General features: G+C 39.6%; 1 protein-coding gene across 2 annotated transcripts in view; it reads left to right on the plus strand.

Moving 5' to 3' along the window:
* Positions 1-21,287, plus strand: part of nr3c2 (nuclear receptor subfamily 3 group C member 2) — a 70,100-nt gene that overhangs the window by 39,633 nt on the left and 9,180 nt on the right. For both annotated transcript variants that reach the window (XM_022738243.1, XM_022738245.1), the window contains exons 3-6: positions 3,492-3,619; positions 12,060-12,176; positions 16,539-16,883; positions 18,507-18,651. In XM_022738243.1, coding sequence (XP_022593964.1) covers positions 3,492-3,619; positions 12,060-12,176; positions 16,539-16,883; positions 18,507-18,651 — 735 coding nt within the window. The remainder of the gene's footprint in view (positions 1-3,491; positions 3,620-12,059; positions 12,177-16,538; positions 16,884-18,506; positions 18,652-21,287) is intronic.

Genomic DNA, 21,287 nt, shown 5'->3' on the forward strand with positions numbered 1-21,287 from the left:
CAGCAAGAGTTAGTAAGAGATACAAATTTCTGCTTGTACATTTTGGTGGGAAGAAACAGGCATTGTGTACTCGCACTCATCTGTATCCTCATGGGAAATAAACAGCAACTAAATCAGTTGTTAGCTTTGTGTGTTATCTTTAAAGATGAAAGGACACTGAAAACAATGAAACCGCTGCCCTGGGGTTTCTGTAGGAAGGGAAAAAAGCAACAACTGGAGCGAAGAATGAAACCTTTGATCTGTGCAGTCAGTCCCATTGAGTTAGTCTGAGACTGTACCCAGAAATAGAGAAGACAGGGGTCAAGAAAAAAAAAAAAAGTCACAGACCCAGTTCACAGAAGTAGCCTACTCACTATTGCAGTACTTTTGTGGGAACAGTCATAGTCATTATTTTACAGATACTGGTAGGGATATTAGATTATTTTTTGCAAAAATGAAAAATGTCTCATCTTTAAGGATCAAGTAGAACAACATTGTTTGTGTTAATATACTGTACAATACAGCTTACCCCCCAAAAATCATCTGTAGTCAGTCAGCATTATCTCTGCAAATTTGCTTCTTCTGCTCTGTGGCTGTGTTTTCAGTATGTGATGAAGGGTGGCACTAGGTTCTCCAGGCAGGTATTAACAGTGTGAACTGCCGGCCTTAACAAGATGTTTCTTTCAGTGGTACATTATCATTTAAGCCTTCATTGAAACAGACATAAATTGCGACCTCAGAATATTTCAACCCGTGAAAATGACAAGCAAAACAAAAAAGGAAATTGACTTGGCATGTCCTCGTGGCCTAGTGGTCAGAAATGCTGCACTACTTAACCACACTGTCCCCATTTTGATTTCAACTTTGTTGCTTGTCATTCACTTATTCTTTCAAGCTCATTAAAACATATTTCCATTATTATTCTTGCACATACCGTACGCTGACAAACGGTAGGCTAATATCTCTGCTGAAACAGCCTGATTTGGGAATGTCTGTTCGCTTGTGTTTAGTTTTGGGCTACTGGCAGCCATTGGTGCACAGTCAGTGCAGCCTGGCCTGTCTGCTCTGGTTTCATAAGCAGACAGAGTGAATGACCTATATAATTCTCTGAGGGAGGGGAAGTCACCTTGTTGGTGGACCAGCAGGCAGGCACACTGGTGCACAGCGACAAGGTTTTAATGTGCAGCACTATTAAAGCGTTGACCACTGACTTGATATTCAAGGCATATTTTAGAGGAACCTTTCATACGCTGCTTGTGTTGCTCTTGGCCTTAAACTTTGCTGGGCTGTTTTTCTTGCCGTGGATCATCTTTCTTGTTAACACTGCTTTGTCATGGTGTGAAAAAGGCCAATGTATGTGGAATATTCAGTAGATTAACATGCTGAAAAACACACCTTGACATGGACTGGATTTGCACATGCACACATACACACATGCACACACTTGCATTAGCTGAAACCATGGGGCCCAGTGCCAGAAAGATCTAGTCAGACAAACACCTCACCAGAGACTCCTCTAAGCGTCCTAACAAATTGAATGTGTGTGTAGATGGACAAGAGGGAATTAGATCAGTGGTCCTGATTGTATCTGAGTGTGCTGTTGCTGTACCCCTTTCCAGCAAGTCCCCTGGAGGAAATGTGTGTGCGTGAGAGAGAGAGTGAGGCACAGTGACAGAGGGAGAGGGAGAGAGAGAGAGCTTGGCAGCTGGTTTGATGAAGGATGTAAGGAGAATGTTAACCAGACAATCACCTTGCATGTTATTGATTGAGATGGGAGAGAGGTAATTAGCACAGAAAAGAAGGGGAAGCTGAGGCCACTTTTAATGTTTTGATACAAGGTGTTCTCTCTTTGTACCCATCTACATGTTGTGTTCTTTGTGAGTGTTTGTGTTTATGTGCATGAAGGGAAATTTATGAAATATTATAGTGTGCGTCCGAATTTTTCGATCTGATGTGTACAAACCTTACCTTAAATGCATGCAACTTTGAATCAACTCAAAATGTAAACGTAAACATGTATCATTTTTTATTACATGTGAGAGCCACCTGATTCAGTCATTCCATTAACAAGTAGCAGAAATAAGTAGCGTACCCTAATATAATGAGCCTATTACAATTTTATTCACACCATTAAGCTACATGTCATGTGCTCTCCTCCACGGAGCAAAGCTGTTCTACAAAATGATGAAACCATGTCAGCTTTCATACTGAAATGTATTTAGTACCCTATTCAGCTTTTTAAATTTCCTTAATTTCTTCTCTAACCCCATCTTCTGACTTACATCTCCATTACAGGGACAAATCGGGTTTTTTGACGTCGGGTTGTGTGAGGTACTCATATATAGTTGGTATATTACCTACAGTAGATTATGATCCCAGTCAGGAGAGCCGACCGGGGCACCGGCAGAGTGGCAGAGCTGTGCCTTGTTGTGCACGGGGCCACGAGAAAAAATATGCTGTAGACACTGTTAAAAAATGGCCACCGAAACAATGCAATATTCGTTTAAATGTACACCTACATGTGGCACTGCTTATAAAAAAAAGTTGCATTATTATTGTTACATTTATGATTATCAAGGTTTAGTTGATAAATTATAATATAGATTGTAGGTAACATTGTCCATCCCTATTTTGAGTGCACTCAAGTATTTTTTGCTTCCTCAAACATGGTAGTGTTTCGCTTTAGTACCTGGATTCATAACAGATTAACTATAAACAGACATTGTCCATTACTTTTGACCTTTAACACCCATTACCACACTTGCATGAATAGGTAAACTGCAACTGTTAACTAATTGTCTCATTTAGCGTTGCATCAGTAAGAACATACTGTACATCCTGAGCTGTAATGGTCATATAATTGTAGAAATCAGTCAGTGGTGAAAGCAGTAAATGATGCCAAAGTAAACAATGCCTTGGATCAGGCAGAAGTGCAGCAGACTGTCATCAGCTCTGTTGCCTGTTGGTTGTAGATCAGAGTAAATAATGACGACATGCTGCTGTACTTACAGTACAGCACAGCACCCATCGGCACTGATTCTCACCTTTGATCTTTGACCCCAAACTGGCTGCACAGTTTAGACTATTACAGTAAAATGTTTGCTCTATCATGGTTTATTATTTTATTCCACCACTCAACACTTCCACAAGCCAGAGCAGACAAGTGTTTTGGATCTTACTTAAATTTGACATCCTGCTCTATGTCTCTGTGCTTATTGAATTTAAATAATCTCCTCTATAATTCTGTCATTGTCATCTCTGTAAGCCTGGTGAAGCTATAAATCAGTTGAGTGCAAAGCCCTCCTCTCTTGGTTGGCAGACATCTTTATGGCTAGCCACATTGTGCTGCTACTGTACTGTGGGTCGTAAAAATCAAAGAATGTTTCACAATGTGTATCAGGCTTTAACACAGGGAGGATGGGGACATTCTGCCCTGGCTTTGTTGTAGACTTTTGAAAATTCTTTGTTGATTTATGCCTGGTCTAAAACTGCGTGTGTGTGTGTCCTTTCAGCTCGCCACTGAGACAACCGTCCTCGACAGTCAAAGTGTGCCTAGTATGTGGAGACGAGGCATCAGGATGCCACTACGGTGTCGTGACATGTGGAAGCTGCAAAGTCTTCTTCAAAAGAGCTGTGGAAGGTACGACATTAACCCCTGTTCAAACAAGATGTCACTGTTTAGAGCTTTTCTACAGCAGCTGAGAGGCGGTAATACACCGCAAGTTCAGAAATCACAAGCAAATGACGACAACATCTTCATCACTTTGACCACACATGAATGTTGTAAATAAGTAAATAAGAAACAAGCACATGCATGAAAAACATCTGATAAATCAACAACACACACGCAGCACAAAGAAATGCACTGTGAACACAGAAAACACAATGAAAGAGAAATGCTTCAGGTTGTATTGATAGATGGAACAACGTCACAACACAATCAAAGATTTTTGGTGGCGCAAAAAAATTACGAACAAGCTAGTAATTAGAAAAAGGCTGAAGCTAGGTGCATTGCCCATATCTCCTGTAATATCGTAAACATGCAATCTGAGTGTTAAAACTAAAATAAATATCAATAGTTGATTTTCAAACATCAATGATGAGTGGTCAACATATTCATCTAGATATAGACATCACATGGACGTCACAATTTGTGTCATCCAGAAACCTTATTGAACCTAGTGTATCTCTGTAATTGCTTGTGTTTTCTGTATTTGCAGCATGTTTCTTTATCCTGCATATGTGTTGTCATGTGTTGCTTAATTACTTTGTGCCCTATTTATATGCAGTGTTTTTGTGTTGGGAATGTGGTCAAGATGTCTTTCTCCTTTCGCGTATATTATCTTTTGTTGCTCTCATACTGAACATTTTCATTCTTCAGAGAAAAGTGACACAGTAGTTGTTTAAACTCTAATCCTAAATGCAATTCTCGGCAGAAGAAAGCCACTGTGCCAGTATTATGCTGTTATTCAGCAGGTTTTAACTCATATTGCATTATTCCAAAATGAATACCCACAATTGGTTCAGTGAGTATCAAATAATTTCAAACAATATCATCTTAACTGACAACTGCAGCCTTCAGAGTTATTGGCACACATTCTGCTCAATTTATTAACAGTGGTTCGTGGGGGCTACCTTATGCCAAGTAAGTTTAAATTTGTGGTACAAGCTTACAACTTTTCCAACTGGGACATATCACTAAGAAAATGTGTGAAAATATAATAACTTCTCTCGATAATCTTCATATTTTTCAGATAATCACTTTTTTCTTGATAGAAAAAAAGACTGACAAGCTCAGTTAAATAAGTGCATGGTTGAAAGCAGTGACGCACCTTGTTCTTTCAGCACTGAATTTTTGGAAGAATTATTAATTAATAGTTGATGCTGGTTTTATTTTTTTTGCAACACACTACCGGTTAATCTCAGTAGAGCTTCTGTATATTTGTTATTTCCAAAAGATCATTACAATTACCAAAAGGGGGCCTTACATTTATAGTAGAGTGGCATATCGTGGAGAAAAAAAAAACATTCAGTAGGTAATTCTCCTACAGCAGCCCTTTATGTTATATTTAGCTTGGGGAAAATCAGCAGCTCCATAATGTGCTTTTCATTTTGTGCCTGTTGCCTGAGGCGTTGGCCTAACTCATTTAGATGAGTGTTTGAATGCAAAACACACTCTTACACACCCCGAGTAGGAGAGAAAAAAAACAAAAACAAACGAGCAAACAAGCCTGCCAGCCAGCCATTAAGCCCTCTAGGTGTTTTCCTGACCATTGGAGGAATTGCACTCATTTCCAATCAAATCATGCTTTAATTTGATGATATTTACACACTGTCATTCTGGAGACCGGAAACCAGATTATGTGTCTGGGGATATCAAATCAAACATGCCATTGTTCTTGCTTGAAGCGTGGCCAACAAAGAGCCCATGACAGATGCTAAAGATCTGAATTTTGGGTGACTGCTTGTCAAGTGAGGCTCTGGAAATCCCAGATTTCTAGATGACTACTAAACTAAGTATTTGTCTCTTATATATATTATTATGACTATACTGATACTGACTCGTTGATTGTGTAATGCCCTTGAAATCTAATGCAGTACTCTTTACTTTCATATCTCTTTATGAGTATCTCTCTGCCAAACAGCCAAACAACTGCAACTGTACAAACTATGAAAGCGTAATACGGGCAACCTATACAGTGTTGTGATGTCCTAAAGGTTGCATGTGAAGCATGCGCCCTTCTGATGTGCAAAGCCATTACCTTACTTGACCCCTCCACAGCTGCCGCTGAGGTGGAAGGAGAGAGGTAAGGTGTAGGGAGGCAAAGGATGAAAATAGTGAGAGAAGGATTTTGCAAAGTGAAGAGAGATAGAGGACAGTGAAACAGATACAGCGAGGGAGGGGGTGAGGAAGGACAAAGAAAAAGTCAGACGCAGACAGAGAGATAAAGAGAGGAGGAGCAAGAGACAGGGAGAGGGATGGAAAGTGATGTGTCAGCAGTGAGCGCCGGAGAGGTGTAAGTTAGGACGTGAGGAGACGTATTACCCCTCCTCTCTACCAGTATTTCCTCCTCCTTCTCCTCCTCTTTTCTCTCAAAGTTAAAAACTTCGACTCTGTATGATGAGATATAAAAGAAGAATGCAGAGAGTGGGCATCTGTACAAGGGGAATAATCCAGCCCATGCTTAATTTCTTTTGGCACCGCCTGCCTCGGGGGACACAACTTTTCGGTCGGCTGTAGCTCATTAGACGACTAACTGGCTCACAGCCCTTTACTACAGAGCTAGTTAGCATTCTGGAGTCATCAACAAATCACATGAAATCCTCTGACTGTGGAGGGTCTCGTTTCCCCTTTATTCAAGTCAGACAAGTCATTGTGTTAGGTAGCTTTATTTTACATCCGCGGAGCTTGGCACAGTTATTATTTGAAGTCTACATTTTAGGTTTATATGTAGACCATCTGTTCGGAATATCTATTGGCCACACTAGCCTTTTACTTTCCAAATCTGTGCACTTATAGTCCTCCTCAGGAGGGCGAATATTCATTCCACTTAATTTTTGTCATATCTACCAGAAGGCACAGCCAACTGTACACTATAAAGTTTATCACCGTGGTCCCAAGAAATATATAGAAATATCAAATTAAGTGCTGAGTTTACTCTGGCTGTAAGCTTTTCAAAATGTCCTCAATTTATTCTTTAAGCATTCACAACACAGTACATATGCACACTCACTTATTTTTTTTTATAAAAGAAACATTCATCCACCTGCTCTCCTATTCACTACAAGTCATGCAGTTTATCTTACACAGTATGGCTGTGGCTCTTATTGTACTCACATTTTATTTACTGTCACATTTTAGATGTTCTTGTATAGTAAACAAACATAGAAGAGGGGCAATAACTTTTATGAATCTTACAAGCTTTGCAATTGTATTGCTACTGTTGACTCAATTGTCAGGTGCAAACATGCAGTCAATTTATAGGCTCTATTGAAATGAATGAATTCTTCAGTATAAATGTTTGTTCTGCACTGCAGAAAAATGCCTACTGACAAACAACAGTTCATAAATGTGTTATCGCTAATGAAATGTGGAAACTGGAAATAGCTGAATGCATTCATATGTGCTTCTCTCCTGAATCCACTCTACTAAAGACTAGTTTGTTGATACAAGGCAGCTGCACTCAATAAACGACTCCATGTGGAGCGCATTTGAAGAGTTGAACGCCAGCTTATTATTCACATGTCATCAGTGGCTTGGCATGTCTGCTCTTTGTAATAATACTAGGCACTGCTTTTAGCTCACTAGCTGTTTTTGCTGGTCTCGTATTGAACTAAGAGCCTTACAAAGACATTAGTCAACCTTGTTATGGCCTCACTGTGTTCTCCAATGTAACTGGGTCGTGGTTTCCATGGAGCCCGTGTCAATCTGAAAACCTGTTCTTCAGTACCGCCTCTGTGGGAGAGGTCATCTGAGGACACGTCTCGCACTGCTTCTGCTTTGACTGGCAACTCTGGCATCCAATAACATCTTTCTTAGATCAGGACGGAGGAATAAAGGCCTCCTCCCTCCAGTGCTGGAGTGAATGCTTCAGGTTATGTGTGTGTGAGAGGCTCATGTAACAACTGCTGGAGAGAAGCCATTTAGCTTGTGTTGTCCTCATCCCAGCTCCTCAACACATGTCTCACATCAGACGTTCTTTGATCAAAAACTGCATAAAACATACAAACACCATCGCAGGCACAAGCTTGCTATAGACACATGCATGGGCACACATTTCTTCGTAAGTAGTGAAGAAATTCAGGTGTACTGCATTAGATAGAAATTAAATCTGCAAAGCTTGGTGCAAGTACTATATGTGTGACCCACATTGCTATTAGGCCTTTAGGTTGGAGAATGCAACCTGAGGAAGGGTCTGTCTAATGTAACCTAGATACAGTTACCCTTACAGTATGTGTGTTTTACATGCTTAAAGCTTTAAAAATAGACACAAGGGCATACAATATATCAGGAATGCATCTAATGATTACTTTTATATAACAAAAATCTGCAAATTGTTTTCTTAGCCTGTAAAATAAAAGAATATAGAAAAACACTCTTGTCAAGTGACTAATCACTTAATGGACTAATGATTTCAGCAATATAATATATACACTGCTTTTTATTGCTTGTGAAGCCCCTTATTACAGTAACAGGTAGGCCTACCCTGTATGTTTGGTGCACGTGCATGATTATATAACTCATTTATATGCACACACTACTTCCTCCATGCCCTCAGTTCCCCTGGCCCCGGGCTGACCTGCAGGGCTGACCGCTCTCCGGTGGATATAATCTGACCTCCATCTCTTCCTTCTCCCTGGTGATACCTTTGTTCTTTGACATCAATGCAAAAAGTATCTAGTGCAGATAGTGGGTTACACCTTTTGTGTTCAACCAAATAAGCTGTGCCAATCTGATGGGCTTTATCGGTGTCTTCACTGATGATTGGTTTGTTACAGATACAGTACTAGGAGAGTGTTGTGGTATTATACTGTGATGCCAGTATGCTCTAAATGTGCATATCAGGTCCACTTGATCTATACACAAAAAATCTTATATAAAGTGGTAGCAGGTAAGAAACCAAACACATTGTTTTCCTTCAAAATGTGAGTTTAAGGCATTCAAGTAATGTTTCTATAGAGATGAGAAAGGAGGTAGGGAGGGGCATATTTCTGTTTTAACGGTTGCCTGTTCTCTCTGATTTGAAAAAAAAAAAAAATCAAATTCATTTCTGACTCCTAGTTGTAAGATCAATCATATGTTTTTAATTTGTACAAATTAATATTTGAATATCTTGGCAAACAATTTGATGTTGTGCTACTGCTGGGAATAAAGTTATAATGAATTGTAGATGAGAGTTCTGTAAGATACAGTCTAACTGCTTCTATCATAAACATTGCAATAACTGGCTATTTTTGTACATGAGACACTTGAAAATATCATATTGAGGCCTAAATAAAGAATAAATGCATTATGTATAGTACACAGAAAGCAGATGGAGAATATCTTTGTGAGAATAAAATGCACTGGACAACTGTCTGAGATATAGCACACTATTATAGAAGAGGAGACATTAGTAAACAAAATAACAGCTTCTATTTACATCCTATTTTAACTTGTGCAGCCTCTCTTTATAATGATCCAGACAGGGAAACTTAATTGTGTAGAGCCCCATCCAACACAGCTGTTTGTGTGTTGTCCAAAGAACTGGAGTAGCAGAGCTATTGCAAGGCAGTGATTTGCATATTGCTGGCCCAGTGGTAACAACAATTACATCTCTAAGAGGCCTGTCTTTTGGTTGTTTGGTATTTTGGCTATGTAATTTAGGTTGCATAAATACCGATGAATGACGATCACAGAATTGACCAAATGCTTTGCGAGTGGATGATTAAATGGCATTAATCCATGAGACTGACAGAGATTTCAGCATATCCTTTAGTTATATTCCATCTTCTGTCTGCAGTACCGGCTTGCAACTAAGAAATTTGCTTCCTCTGCCAAATGCCAGTCTGTGAGTCACACTAGTATTATTGATGTGGGTCAGCTACTGTATCTGAGAGGCTATTTACACAATCAGGGGTCTGAGAACTGTGTAGTGGCTATTTAAATATGTCACATTCAAGTCAGTATTTTAGAAAAGGCCTCAAGTCTGTCTGTGTTTTGTTTGGAAAGCAGATGTACTGTATCTGAGCTGGTGGCAGGAGGACTGCAGGGCAGACTGCGCTTGTTCAAGTGGGGTCCCCACAGGAAAGAGTATTTCCCTCTCAGAAGAATTTCCTCATAACTGATGTATGCTGGAGCTGACAGACAACATAGACTACTCAGCGTGTTGTTGCCAGATTGTGAGATCATTAACTATATGTAGACGTGAGTGGACTCCATTAAAGAGCTCTGAGGGTTTCCTTGTGATGGAGAATGCTGACAGAGTGTGCATTGTACCAGAATTGAGTTTCTGGAATTATGTCAAGTTAATACAGTACAATAAATACAATTTAATACAATCTGAGGAATTTTTATCTTTGTCATGGAGGATCCTATAAAAATATCTTGATATGATTTGGCATTATTTACTGTTTTTACAGTAAAAACAGGACTGATGGATTTTTGGATAAGAACCACAAGGAAGTATGAGTCAAAATATTAGTTAATAAATTAACCACTTTCATTAGAGATGAAAGAAGTTGTTTTTTTTTCCAAGTTTATAAGACATTTTCCAAGGTAACACTCAAAATTAACATTCATCAGTAAGCCTGCCACGTGCAGGTTGATAAGCAAATGCACATATTCAGAGGTAAACATGCTGTGTGAGTGTATTTGAGTGCATGCACACAGTGCATAAATAAACAACTTCTCTCCCGTTCAGATACATACACACACACAGTTGTGCGCATACACACTACTGACTTCAGCTGTCTCATAAAGTGTATTTCACTCTAACAATTATTAACAAGATTCACGGGAATGAGCAAAACAGTTGACAGGAAAGCTCCAGACTTTTTAGAATTGCCATTTGGTCCGGCCTATCCAAGTGAGAGAGTGTGTATATGCGTGTGTGTGTGTGTGTGTGTGTGTGTGTGTGTGCACGAGGGGGGTGGGGAAGGGGATGGCTATGTTGTATTTCCTGTGTCGCAGTTTACTGTTTTTTAGAGCAAGAAAAATGGGCTTATGTAACGGTCATGTGATTTAGCCAGAAATAGTGGTGGGGCTACAGCTGCTGCCTCTCCTCCTGCAGCTTGGTTCCTTGGCTTTTGGCAGCAGCCAGACAGACACACTGCGCACTACTCCTGCTAGCTCAGAAAACAACTTCTGCTCATTCCTACACAAATACAAATACTGTACTGTAGATGAAACAAAGGCAGTGCACAGAATGTACATGTTTGAGCTAACTGCATGTAAACAGAACACACAATCTTCCTTGCAACAACACTAAAGTCTATGCCAGAAAGCTTGGATACTTCTAAAGAAACAAATAGTACAGGATGAACATATAGGAAAATACAGACTGATATGCACCAACATGCAAACTTGCGCATGCATGCAACCATATACACAGTCTGAAATGTGCACATAATTTTAACATCAACCCTAATCCATATACTGGGGTCACTGGGGTCACTATACCACTCCATCTGGTTTGTGTCATGATTTCCATGTGTGTATCCCTTGTGTGTTTGTTTGTGAAAGCAGATACAACATTTGCAGTTTTTTTTTTTTTTTTTTTTTTTTTTTTTTTTTTTTAAATAGTCCAGTGGAGCAGCTTTCTTGATGTGTGTTTGTGCGTGTGCACGCATATGTGTTTGTGTGTGTGTGTGTGTGTATATGAGAGCGAGAGAGTGAATGACTATGTGTGCACGAGCATGAGCCTGTCTGTGTGTGGGCGTATGGCGCTCTGAGGCTGGCGGACGTGTGGAAAAAGGGAAAAAGGAGGGATGGAGATGCAGGCGTAGAGAAGGAGAAGAGTGGAGGAGGAGAGGAGCTGTACAGTGAAGAGCTAGTGGAGCGGAAGGAAGCGCTCTGAAATGGGAGATCATTGGGTTTAGCTAAGGGCTAGGCAGGAGGCAGGAGGGATTCTCGCCATGTTAACATCACTGTCAGGAATAGTCTAGCTGCAGCCAGTGTCCTGGTTCCAGCGAATTCTAATACCCTCATGCCATATACTGTATAATACACCATTAGTCATGCGTTGTAGAATGTGAGAGCGGAATAATCACAATTTCAATAATTTTCACAGTGATAATCATGAAATGTAGATCTCTGATATTGCCAGACATTTCACGGGTTTCTGTGTTGACCTACATTACAACAGAGATTCAACAGCAGAATCAAATATTTACTGCCTTTCAATGCAATGTAATCAAATGAACTATATTTCTGCAATATGTTCAAGGCTATTATTCTTGTTGCATATGTAAGCCTCAATCACTCTCTTCTATCTTCTTTTTTATCACTACACATCACTTTAAAAATATCACTGCTGTTCTTTGTCAAGCTGCATGTATGGTTCACTATGGAACTGACATTGTGTCTTGTCTTTCTCTAGGTCAGCACAACTACCTGTGTGCCGGGAGAAATGACTGTATCATTGACAAGATCCGAAGGAAAAACTGTCCGGCATGTCGCGTACGGAAGTGTCTCCAGGCCGGGATGAACCTCGGAGGTGAGGAGTCACACCCTCATTACAGATTTGACCTGTCACGTGTCTCAGAAGTGACATTTGAGTCAGCCTCGCTCTGCCTATAAGAACGGATAGATATGAAAAAGTAGGTCTGGCTGTGGTCATATGAGGCCCGGGGATGCCTAGTCATAGGATGTTTTTGTGTATGTGTGCGCAATATATTTATATATTTATATATACATTATGCATATGCATACAGTAGGTGTAGATCTACACTACTCTGAATGTTGCCAACTGACAAAGCCTGCAGACATGGTACAGTATTGTATTATGAGGAAAGACAACACTATAGTAGAGAGTAGTGGATTCAGAAGGGAAGTGTGATTTTTTATTTTTTTTCTCTTTTTAAATATATTTGTTTATTGCCACTGGCTTATTCCAATTCAGGGTAGCAGTGGCTTACGCAGGGCAGAAAGCACACTTGATAGGTTTTCAGTCCGTTAGAGAGATTAAAATGACAAATGTTTTTCAATTTTATGCTCTCGAAGGAAAGTAAATTTAAACATGAATGAAAATGCATAAAACAATTCTACATGTAGGATAGTGGACATACAGTAGCATAATGCTGTCAACTCACATGTAATTGATGCCGTTTTTAAATATTAGGGTTCCTCTAAAATAATCCAAATTGAAATTTTTATAAATTGGAATTTTATGTACCTTATTGCAGTGGGAAGAGTAAATAATGATTGCCTTTGGAGAGCCATTCAATCAGACTTAATAGCACCAATGACATTAGACCAACTCAACTGATGTGTTTATATAATTATTATTTCCACGCAAGGTTCCTTGATCTGGTGTCAAAAAAACTAACTATTAATGGAAATGACTAAAGTTGTTGTTCGGAATAATCATTACCCAGTAATCACAAGACTTGTACTGTTGTTCTGTAATTAAAGATTTTAGTGATTTTATCAATTCAGATATGCATTGAGGTGATGATGTAAGAACAGTGACTATTGAATAACGTAAAGCGTAGGGATATTTCAGCACTTTGGGCAGGTTCTGTGACTTAATCTTAAGTACTGTATTATGAAAACTGTCAGTTGGAAATGCACTAGAACTGTCTGCTGTCATGTCAAATCATGTTTATTTATAGCTAAATATCACATAAAAGATGCAAATGAGCTTTACAGGCCCAAAACAGCATCAGCTCCCAAACTAGCTTAAGTTCTCTACGGCTAGAGTCCTTCATGATCCTTGCGATGGTTAACTAAATGGCTGCTGTAATAAGGTTGTAATGACAGGAGACTAAATTAGACACGTGTTATTATGCACAGAGAAAAACCCAATAAAATATTTTACAAAAACAAAAATATTCTACTAATGAGGCAATACAACAAAGACACAAACATGAGAGGACTGCTATTATCAGTACAGTATGAAATGTGTTTCATTAACCAAACTGCAGTTTGGTTATTGTCAACGATCAGATAAATTGCACTAAGAGTATGGGCACTAAAAATTAACTGCTCAGAATAAGGGCCTTTAAAATTTGAGAGGTGAGGATACTCTTATTTCCATTTGGTTCAATGCCTGTGCCTTTAATGTTACATCTAACATGTTGGGAAAACTTTATCCTGGAACCAATCCAAACCACTTTTTTTTTTTCCTGATTTGACATCATCACCCTCTGCAAACACGTACAGAGAAGACTGGGGAGTGGCAGTTGTACACTCTCTCACAGTGGAACAAGCCTATATGGTGCATACTGGGGTGAAGGTGGGTCTTCTGAAATGCTGTATGAAGAGCAGCACTGTTGAGGTGGTGTTTGGGGCATTATAAGAGAGAGGTTAAAGAAGATTTTTAGCAGCAACATGCCAGAGCAAAAGAATGCGCACAACAAAGTCAGCGTAAATATGCTGCCCTTTGTGTCTGTTTCACATTAAACTAATTCATTATTATGTGAATTCACACTATCTATACTCTACAGAGTTGGTGTCCAAATATTACCCCCCCCCCCCAAAAAAAAGTTGAAGGTACAGACCTATTAGAAACAGGACTGAAAAGAGCAACGCCTGCTTCCTGATCACAGGCACTCCCTCCAATCACACACCAAGTACACAGAGACTGGGGTGTGATGCTAAAAACTTTGAAAACCCCATTAGATACAGAATCCAACATCAGCTATTCAAATCTTTCTCGTGTGAACGAGGCCCCAGCCAACATACAGTATATTTCTCCCTGACAATGCACTTACAACCGCTGCGGGTGAGATTGCCATCTACTGAACTTAAAAGGATAAATCTAGACCCAGCACCCAGTGTCAATCATATATAAACATACCAGCTTATCAGCAGATAATTACTAACCTAAGCACATTAAAACCACAAAAACATGACTTGGAGTAAAAACATATCTGTCTAGTGAAATGCTATGTTGAAAAGCAGCTGATGACCTTGAGTTACAAATAAAAGCCAATAAGGTAGCCAATGAGTGTGTCTCTGAGTAGCAGCGGTGTAAACCATTGAATGGGAGCTAAACTGTTTATATCCGATTCTAAGGAGCAGAAATATTTTTGTATTTCAAACATTTCAAATACGAAGTAAGGGGAATGAGTATCCATGCAAGTCATTTTTATATTCCTTCTGCCAGTATACACCAATACCATCTACTACATACCCGGGTGCCTAGCTAAATACAAAAACATCAGTATGACCACTGTTTAAATCAACATATAAGTACCATCATTTCAAACAAAAACCAGAGAAAAAAAATAGCTAATTCAGCTGCTAGCTACCTACATGAGTCACAGTTACAGATACATAACACCATGAGAGAAGAAATTTAGCAGCCTGCACGACCGTGACCAGCACGCCGCGAAACTAATAACTGAATTAAGCAAAAGTTGAAAACAAAGCTGAAACACAACTAAGAAACCAACCGGCAACAGCAACATTAGTCGCGTATTGTACTGACTTTGTTTATAGCACTTTAGCTAGCAACAGCAGCGTTAGCGTTAGCAGTAACTTACTTTTTTTGAAGCGAAGCAGTGACTTCCCGGCATTTTAGTGTGGATAAAATCCTTTGGAAGAGAGGCCGCCGTCCCAAATCACGAAAAGCAGGACAGGTAAACTCCAGCTTCGGTCTTGAAGAACAGCTTGTAGAGAAATAGTGGATGAAGACAAACTTCCAGACGGACGCACTTTAGGAATACCGGTAGTAGCGAGCAGCTAACAGTAGCTCTCCGAAGTGGTGTGAGCAGGCCAGTTTGATTATGAAATGTTTCATCAGTAGCAGCATTATGGCAGTGTTTTTTTGTTTTGTTTTGTTTTATGAAACCGTGAAGCGACAGCACTGATAGAGCATGACACTGCACAGACTATTTAGCTTTAAAAACCCATGGACTTGTTGCATGATTAGTCACAACGTGCACACCGGTCTTGAGTGGAACAGCACACCTGAGTTGATTGCCTGAACAAGCTGATTGGCTTACCTGTGTGAATTGTATGGATGTTTATTAACGTGTACACTCCATTGGCATTATTTAACCTGTCTTATAGAGGTATTGGGTCATCTTAATGGTCTTTTTGGAAGCTGCAGTTTGTGAAGCTGTTGAATTGTAATGTGTTATATGGACAGGTGTTTCTATTATTTTGTCCACTCTATTTATATCATAAATGGGGTGCATAATGCAATGCAGTTCAACAGCACCACAAACTACATCCTTCAAAATCATACAGATGAATCAACACATCTCAGAAACTATTTCATTAAAACTGAACACAATAATCTATTGACAGTAGGATTTATTGCAGGACTGTTGCATTAGCTTTAGGTAGGTGCACCTAATAAACTGCCAACTGAGTTTATGTATTTATTTGCTTGTTTATCATCCTTTAAAGTTTTCCATCTGTGTATGGCTAAAGAATACACAGGAAATTAAACATGATTATTGGACTATTATCTGCTCCTGGTTTTACTGGACCTCATTCAAGACACTTTACAGTTTCCGACCCACATCCTAACATAAACAGTTACAACTTTACAAAAGCTATATCTTCCTTCACATACAGTGATAACAAATTTCCTCAAAAATGATACTGTGGAAATTTGATCAGCACGCCTTTAACATTAACGTGCAAAATAAGAAATTACACTGGTCATTCCTGGTTTAAAATTAAACATTTAATAACAGTAGACAATAATAGTAGACATTGTAACTTGCAACAGACATGAATTTCTGCAGCCAGATAATACTTATTATTTTAGATGTATATCCATATTTGGGTTTAAATGATACCCCTAGAGCATATGACACATTGCAATTATAAACTCAGACTATGAATGTAAGAAATCCCAGCATCAACAATGTGTTAATAAGGACCGTTATGTTCCCCACAGCACGAAAGTCCAAAAAGTTAGGAAAGCTGAAGGGAGTCAGCGAGGACCTGCAGGGCTCTAAGGACGGCCAAACTGCCACAGGTGGCGTTGGAGGTGGTTACCTGTCCTCAGAGAAGGAGCTGAATGCCAGCGCTGCCAGTGCCCTGGTGCCCCACGGGCCTGGGGTGGTCACACCTTTTCTGCCGCCCTCCATCTGCAGCGTGTTGGAGCTGATTGAGCCTGAAGAGGTGTACTCTGGCTATGACAACACGCAGCCTGACACCACTGACCACCTGCTGTCCAGTCTCAACCGCCTGGCCGGAAAGCAGATGGTACGCATGGTGAAGTGGGCCAAAGTACTTCCAGGTTAGTGACCACTAGAGCGATGGGCTGAGGCCTAAATGCTCTTTATGAGTGTGTTTAAACCAGATTTGGAAAGGAGTTGAAACACTGCCCTCAAATATATGTGTATATGAGTTTTTAAAGGTTTTGATATAATGGAGACAGTTGCAGTCTTTTAAGTTGTACTAGTAGTTCATTCATTTTTTCCTGTTGCTTTTAAAAGTCAATAAAAAGGCTGCAGTAAGTGAATTAGATTAAAGCAGCTTGTAAATCTTGTAAATTGTGTGTTTCCAGTGCAATATTTAAACCATTGAGCCTGTTCACTATTACATCTATAATGTTATATTTATAATGAATTTATTATTAAAAAATTTGAAATTGAGTCTTTTTTATTTATGAATGAGTCATAGAAAATGGAAAGTGGTAAAATTATTAGTCTAATAAACAGGGGCATGTATACAATGTAATTATTGACTAGTTTTAATAAAGATAACATGCTATCTTCACTTCTGATCTCTCCATTTTGCTGGTTTTGTGAGTGCAGCCGGCACACAAATTTTAATTTCAAATATTAGGTCAGGAAATAATTCTGCAAAGCTTCAACAAGATTAGCAATGAATCCTATTTTACCATTAAATAGAATCAAGATTAAGATTTCCCAAACAGAACTCATTTACATCATGTTGAACAGAAGATCTAATGTCTGCCTCATTAATTTTTACCTATAAGCCACAGCACGGGAAGAAAACAAATGTTTGAAAAGGGGTAAACAAGTTCCCCTAAAATGCCAGTCAGTGGGAGACATATTGAAAGATGCCTCACAGGTAGCTCTTTGAGGCTGTTTAATTTGCTGTATTGCAAATATTTGATACCTCCACGGTGTCTGCTTGCCATATCCGGACGTATAAATAGAAGGGGAGCCAGACAGAAGGGTCAAAGTGAGTACCTTCGACTTTCAGATATGCCACCGCCTGCATTCAGCTTACATCTGGAGGCTGGCAGGGCTAACACACAGGGCAACATTTACCAAAACTGTCAATACAAAAAGAAGACCCCTAAGTTAATGTTAACTGGCCAAACAGTGTTAAGCCAGGTATTTGACATACCTTTTCTACAAATATGTAAACATTTTTTAAATGATTTGTTTTGGCAGATTGACGGGCGTATAGACTGAAATAGTCCCTAAGCCTTGATAAGTCACTTGTGTGTCCTCACTTGGCCTGTGTTTTGCATAAGGAGTTTCTTGCCAGAGTTTGATTGAGAGTTTGGCAAGTTTCCTATTCAAATCTATTTCTGGTGCTCCATAGACAACACGCCAATAACTGGAGGCCTTGTGGGATTTGCAAAAAAGAAGAATGGGTGAAAATTTCTCAGTGGTGATCATGTCTTAACAAATATTGGCACAAAAAATACACTGTAACAAAGATACGCAGTATGTAATGTGCACACATGCACGTGCCCTGCTAAATAAATTGTTGGTGCTTATTAAGTCCAAATACATTAAATGCCCGACTGTAGTCAGCTACATCAAAACACAGTGCTTTCTTCTCATCAGCCTTATCTGTGTATGCTGTGTGTGTGTGTGTGTGTGTGTGTGTGTGTGTGTGTGTGTGTATGTGTGTGTGTGTGTGTTTTTGTATGTGTTAGGTTTCCGGGGCCTGCCCATTGAGGACCAAATCACCCTGATCCAGTACTCATGGATGTGTCTGTCCTCCTTTTGCCTCAGCTGGCGTTCCTACAAACACACCAATGGACAGATGCTCTACTTTGCCCCTGACCTCATCTTTAACGAGTAGGCATACACTTCCATATCTGCAGAATACTGCGCACATAGGTCTAATGATATTAGAGTGTTCTGATCCTGACATTTAGCGTGGGGCCAGATATTCAGTATTTTTTGATTTACATTATTTACACCATTTTATTTTCAAAATGTTACAAAGAGAGAAGATCACCCCACGACCATCTCACCTGTTAGTAGTAGTTTTGAAACACCCAAATTTCAGCAGATGCATTTCTGTGATGGCACTTGGGTACATATAAAATACATGTGTTGTTGCCTGATGTCCTCTGGGATCTCTAACACACAAACATGTCTATTACAAATGTGAGAACAAATAATTTGTTTTTTAGATGATAAGTAGATGCAGTAATTGGTTAGGCTTTGTCTATTAATCTTTAGTATATTCTGCTATTTTCAGCTGCTCATCAGATGCAAATTTATGCATAAACATCACTTTTGCAAGTGGACTTTGGAGAGTAAGGAGTGGATTTTCCTACTGTACTATTTTAAGCACTCCATTAACATGCCTGAAAACTACTGAAAGAGTTTCTGTCATAATGACGTTGCATGTGTACTTAAAACAAGGTCATAATCTTGCCCCTGATTTCTGGCACTTCACAAGGAAAAATTTTATACTTTTTGTTGCTTCTTTAGTTGCGTCAGGCACAGGCAATCAAAAGCCTAGCAGGGGCAGTCAATGTCCCACTTAATCTGTGTTAATACGTTTGAACAGGAGAGCAAGTGGAGAGGAAGTGTATGTGGGCATGTTCTCGTTGGAGCTGCAGTGCATGGCCGGTGATGAATTGAATGTTATAGAATTAATCAACGAGGAGAATAGCAGCCTCTGTAGGCAGCCTGCTGTAGAGGAGCGGGTTCATGCAGGGGCAGGTTTAAAAGCTCCAACTAATAGCTTGTGTAAGTCAATGTCAGTGGGTCAGTTTGTCCCAAATAAATAAATAAATAAATAAATAAATAAACAACCTCACAAATGCCATTGTGCAACACAGCTACAGCCTCTCTGTCTGTGTGTGTTTTAGCACTATGAGCTTTGTACAGTGGGTAAAAGCATTAGTTTGCCACACCAGTGATCCTCTGATCCTCTAATCTATTTAGTGCCAAGTGGATCACAGTTTATTAAGAATTATGTGTTTCTTCCTGTAAGATGACTAACAGTTTTTGGAGAAAACCTAATTTTGGGATCGAGACTTAATGGTTTGTGTCATTTGGCAAGTCCAGTTCAAAATAAGTTGATAACACAGAGGAAAATACTGGAGTTGCACAAGCATTCATAGAATAAATGAATATGAGAATTGTTTTACTGTACAGTATTCTGCTGTATGCTGTATATGATGCGGTTTCTGTACACCACATCTCAGGAGACGGATGGGCCTGGCATTCAGCCTGACAGAGCAGAGGAGATGTAGACTGGCTGTTGTTAGGGGTGGCCTGGATGTTGGTCACATGCTGTGAGGGTTGCCTGGATGTCACTGCCATCCCTGCTGTGTTTTCTTTTTGGGCCAAGGTGTGTTGTGTGTTGCTTGATGTTAACGTACGCAAGTGTGTATGTTGCATACGTCATTGATAATTCAGTCAGAAATAGGGACAAAATTGGTCCATAACTTTGCTGAGTCTTTGGGGGAGTGGACAGTGGACACTTGTTTCCATAGCTACTTAGTGCTTATTGACCCAGGACATTATGGCATTTATTGAGTAGACTGTCCACTCACTCAGCTATTAGAGTGAAATGTGTCACTGATGTAGAGTAAATACTGCAGGGACAAATGTGCATTTTACATTAAAGACAAAGTAAGCCTGCATAATCTGTCATTTAGTCTTTTATGTGTGGTGAATGCTTGCAACAGATAAACAATGCTATTTCCCTAAAGGTTCTGGGCACTCACTCCTAATTCAATTAATGCACATGTTGGACAGGCAGAATTTATCTACTGTGCGTAAAGGTAGACATGTAATGCGGAATATATAACAATGACAGTAAGATCCACTGTCCACAGAGACAGGACAGACTATATTTTTGGGTTTCAAAGCAGCAGCACCCCCTGTCTGTGCCTACACCAGTCAGTGTGCTGTTGGTTTTCTGTCTGCACAGAGAGCTAACGTTTCATATATCCAAACAAAACTTTTCATTTGAATCTATATTTTAAACTTAACAGTTACAGAGACACACAGCGTTGTTGGACTGCTCTATCACTGGCTGACGGTGGCACAGACAACAAACCACTGTGAAAAATGCACTTATAAAGTGAGTTTGCAGGCGGGATCGCTAATTAGCTGCTCACCTGCGGCACCATAACCAGCTTAAATTTTACCAGAAAATGTCAATGTCAGTCAGTTCACATACTATGAGGTTTGTAGTCTTAATTTGTAAGTAACACTGTCTGTCCTTGATTTGTAACTGCAGTTACCGGTGCAAGATGATTTACATTGTGTCACTGTTCCCGTCAGCTCAGCCATCAATCAAAAACATACACTGGCCCACCCACTCAAAGGCTTAAGGCTAAAAGAGCATTTCTGATGTATCTATGAAGACCTTTTTCCTGTTTCACTTTTAAAAAGATAATTCATTTTAGAATTATTTTTGACACGATATTTGACTGAAAAGGAATGGCTGGTTGTGATTTCAGTCA

This window comes from Seriola dumerili, unplaced genomic scaffold (genome assembly GCF_002260705.1).
Source record: "Seriola dumerili isolate Sdu_G_001 unplaced genomic scaffold, Sdu_1.0 BDQW01000035.1, whole genome shotgun sequence".
Taxonomy (NCBI): Eukaryota; Metazoa; Chordata; class Actinopteri; order Carangiformes; family Carangidae; genus Seriola; species Seriola dumerili.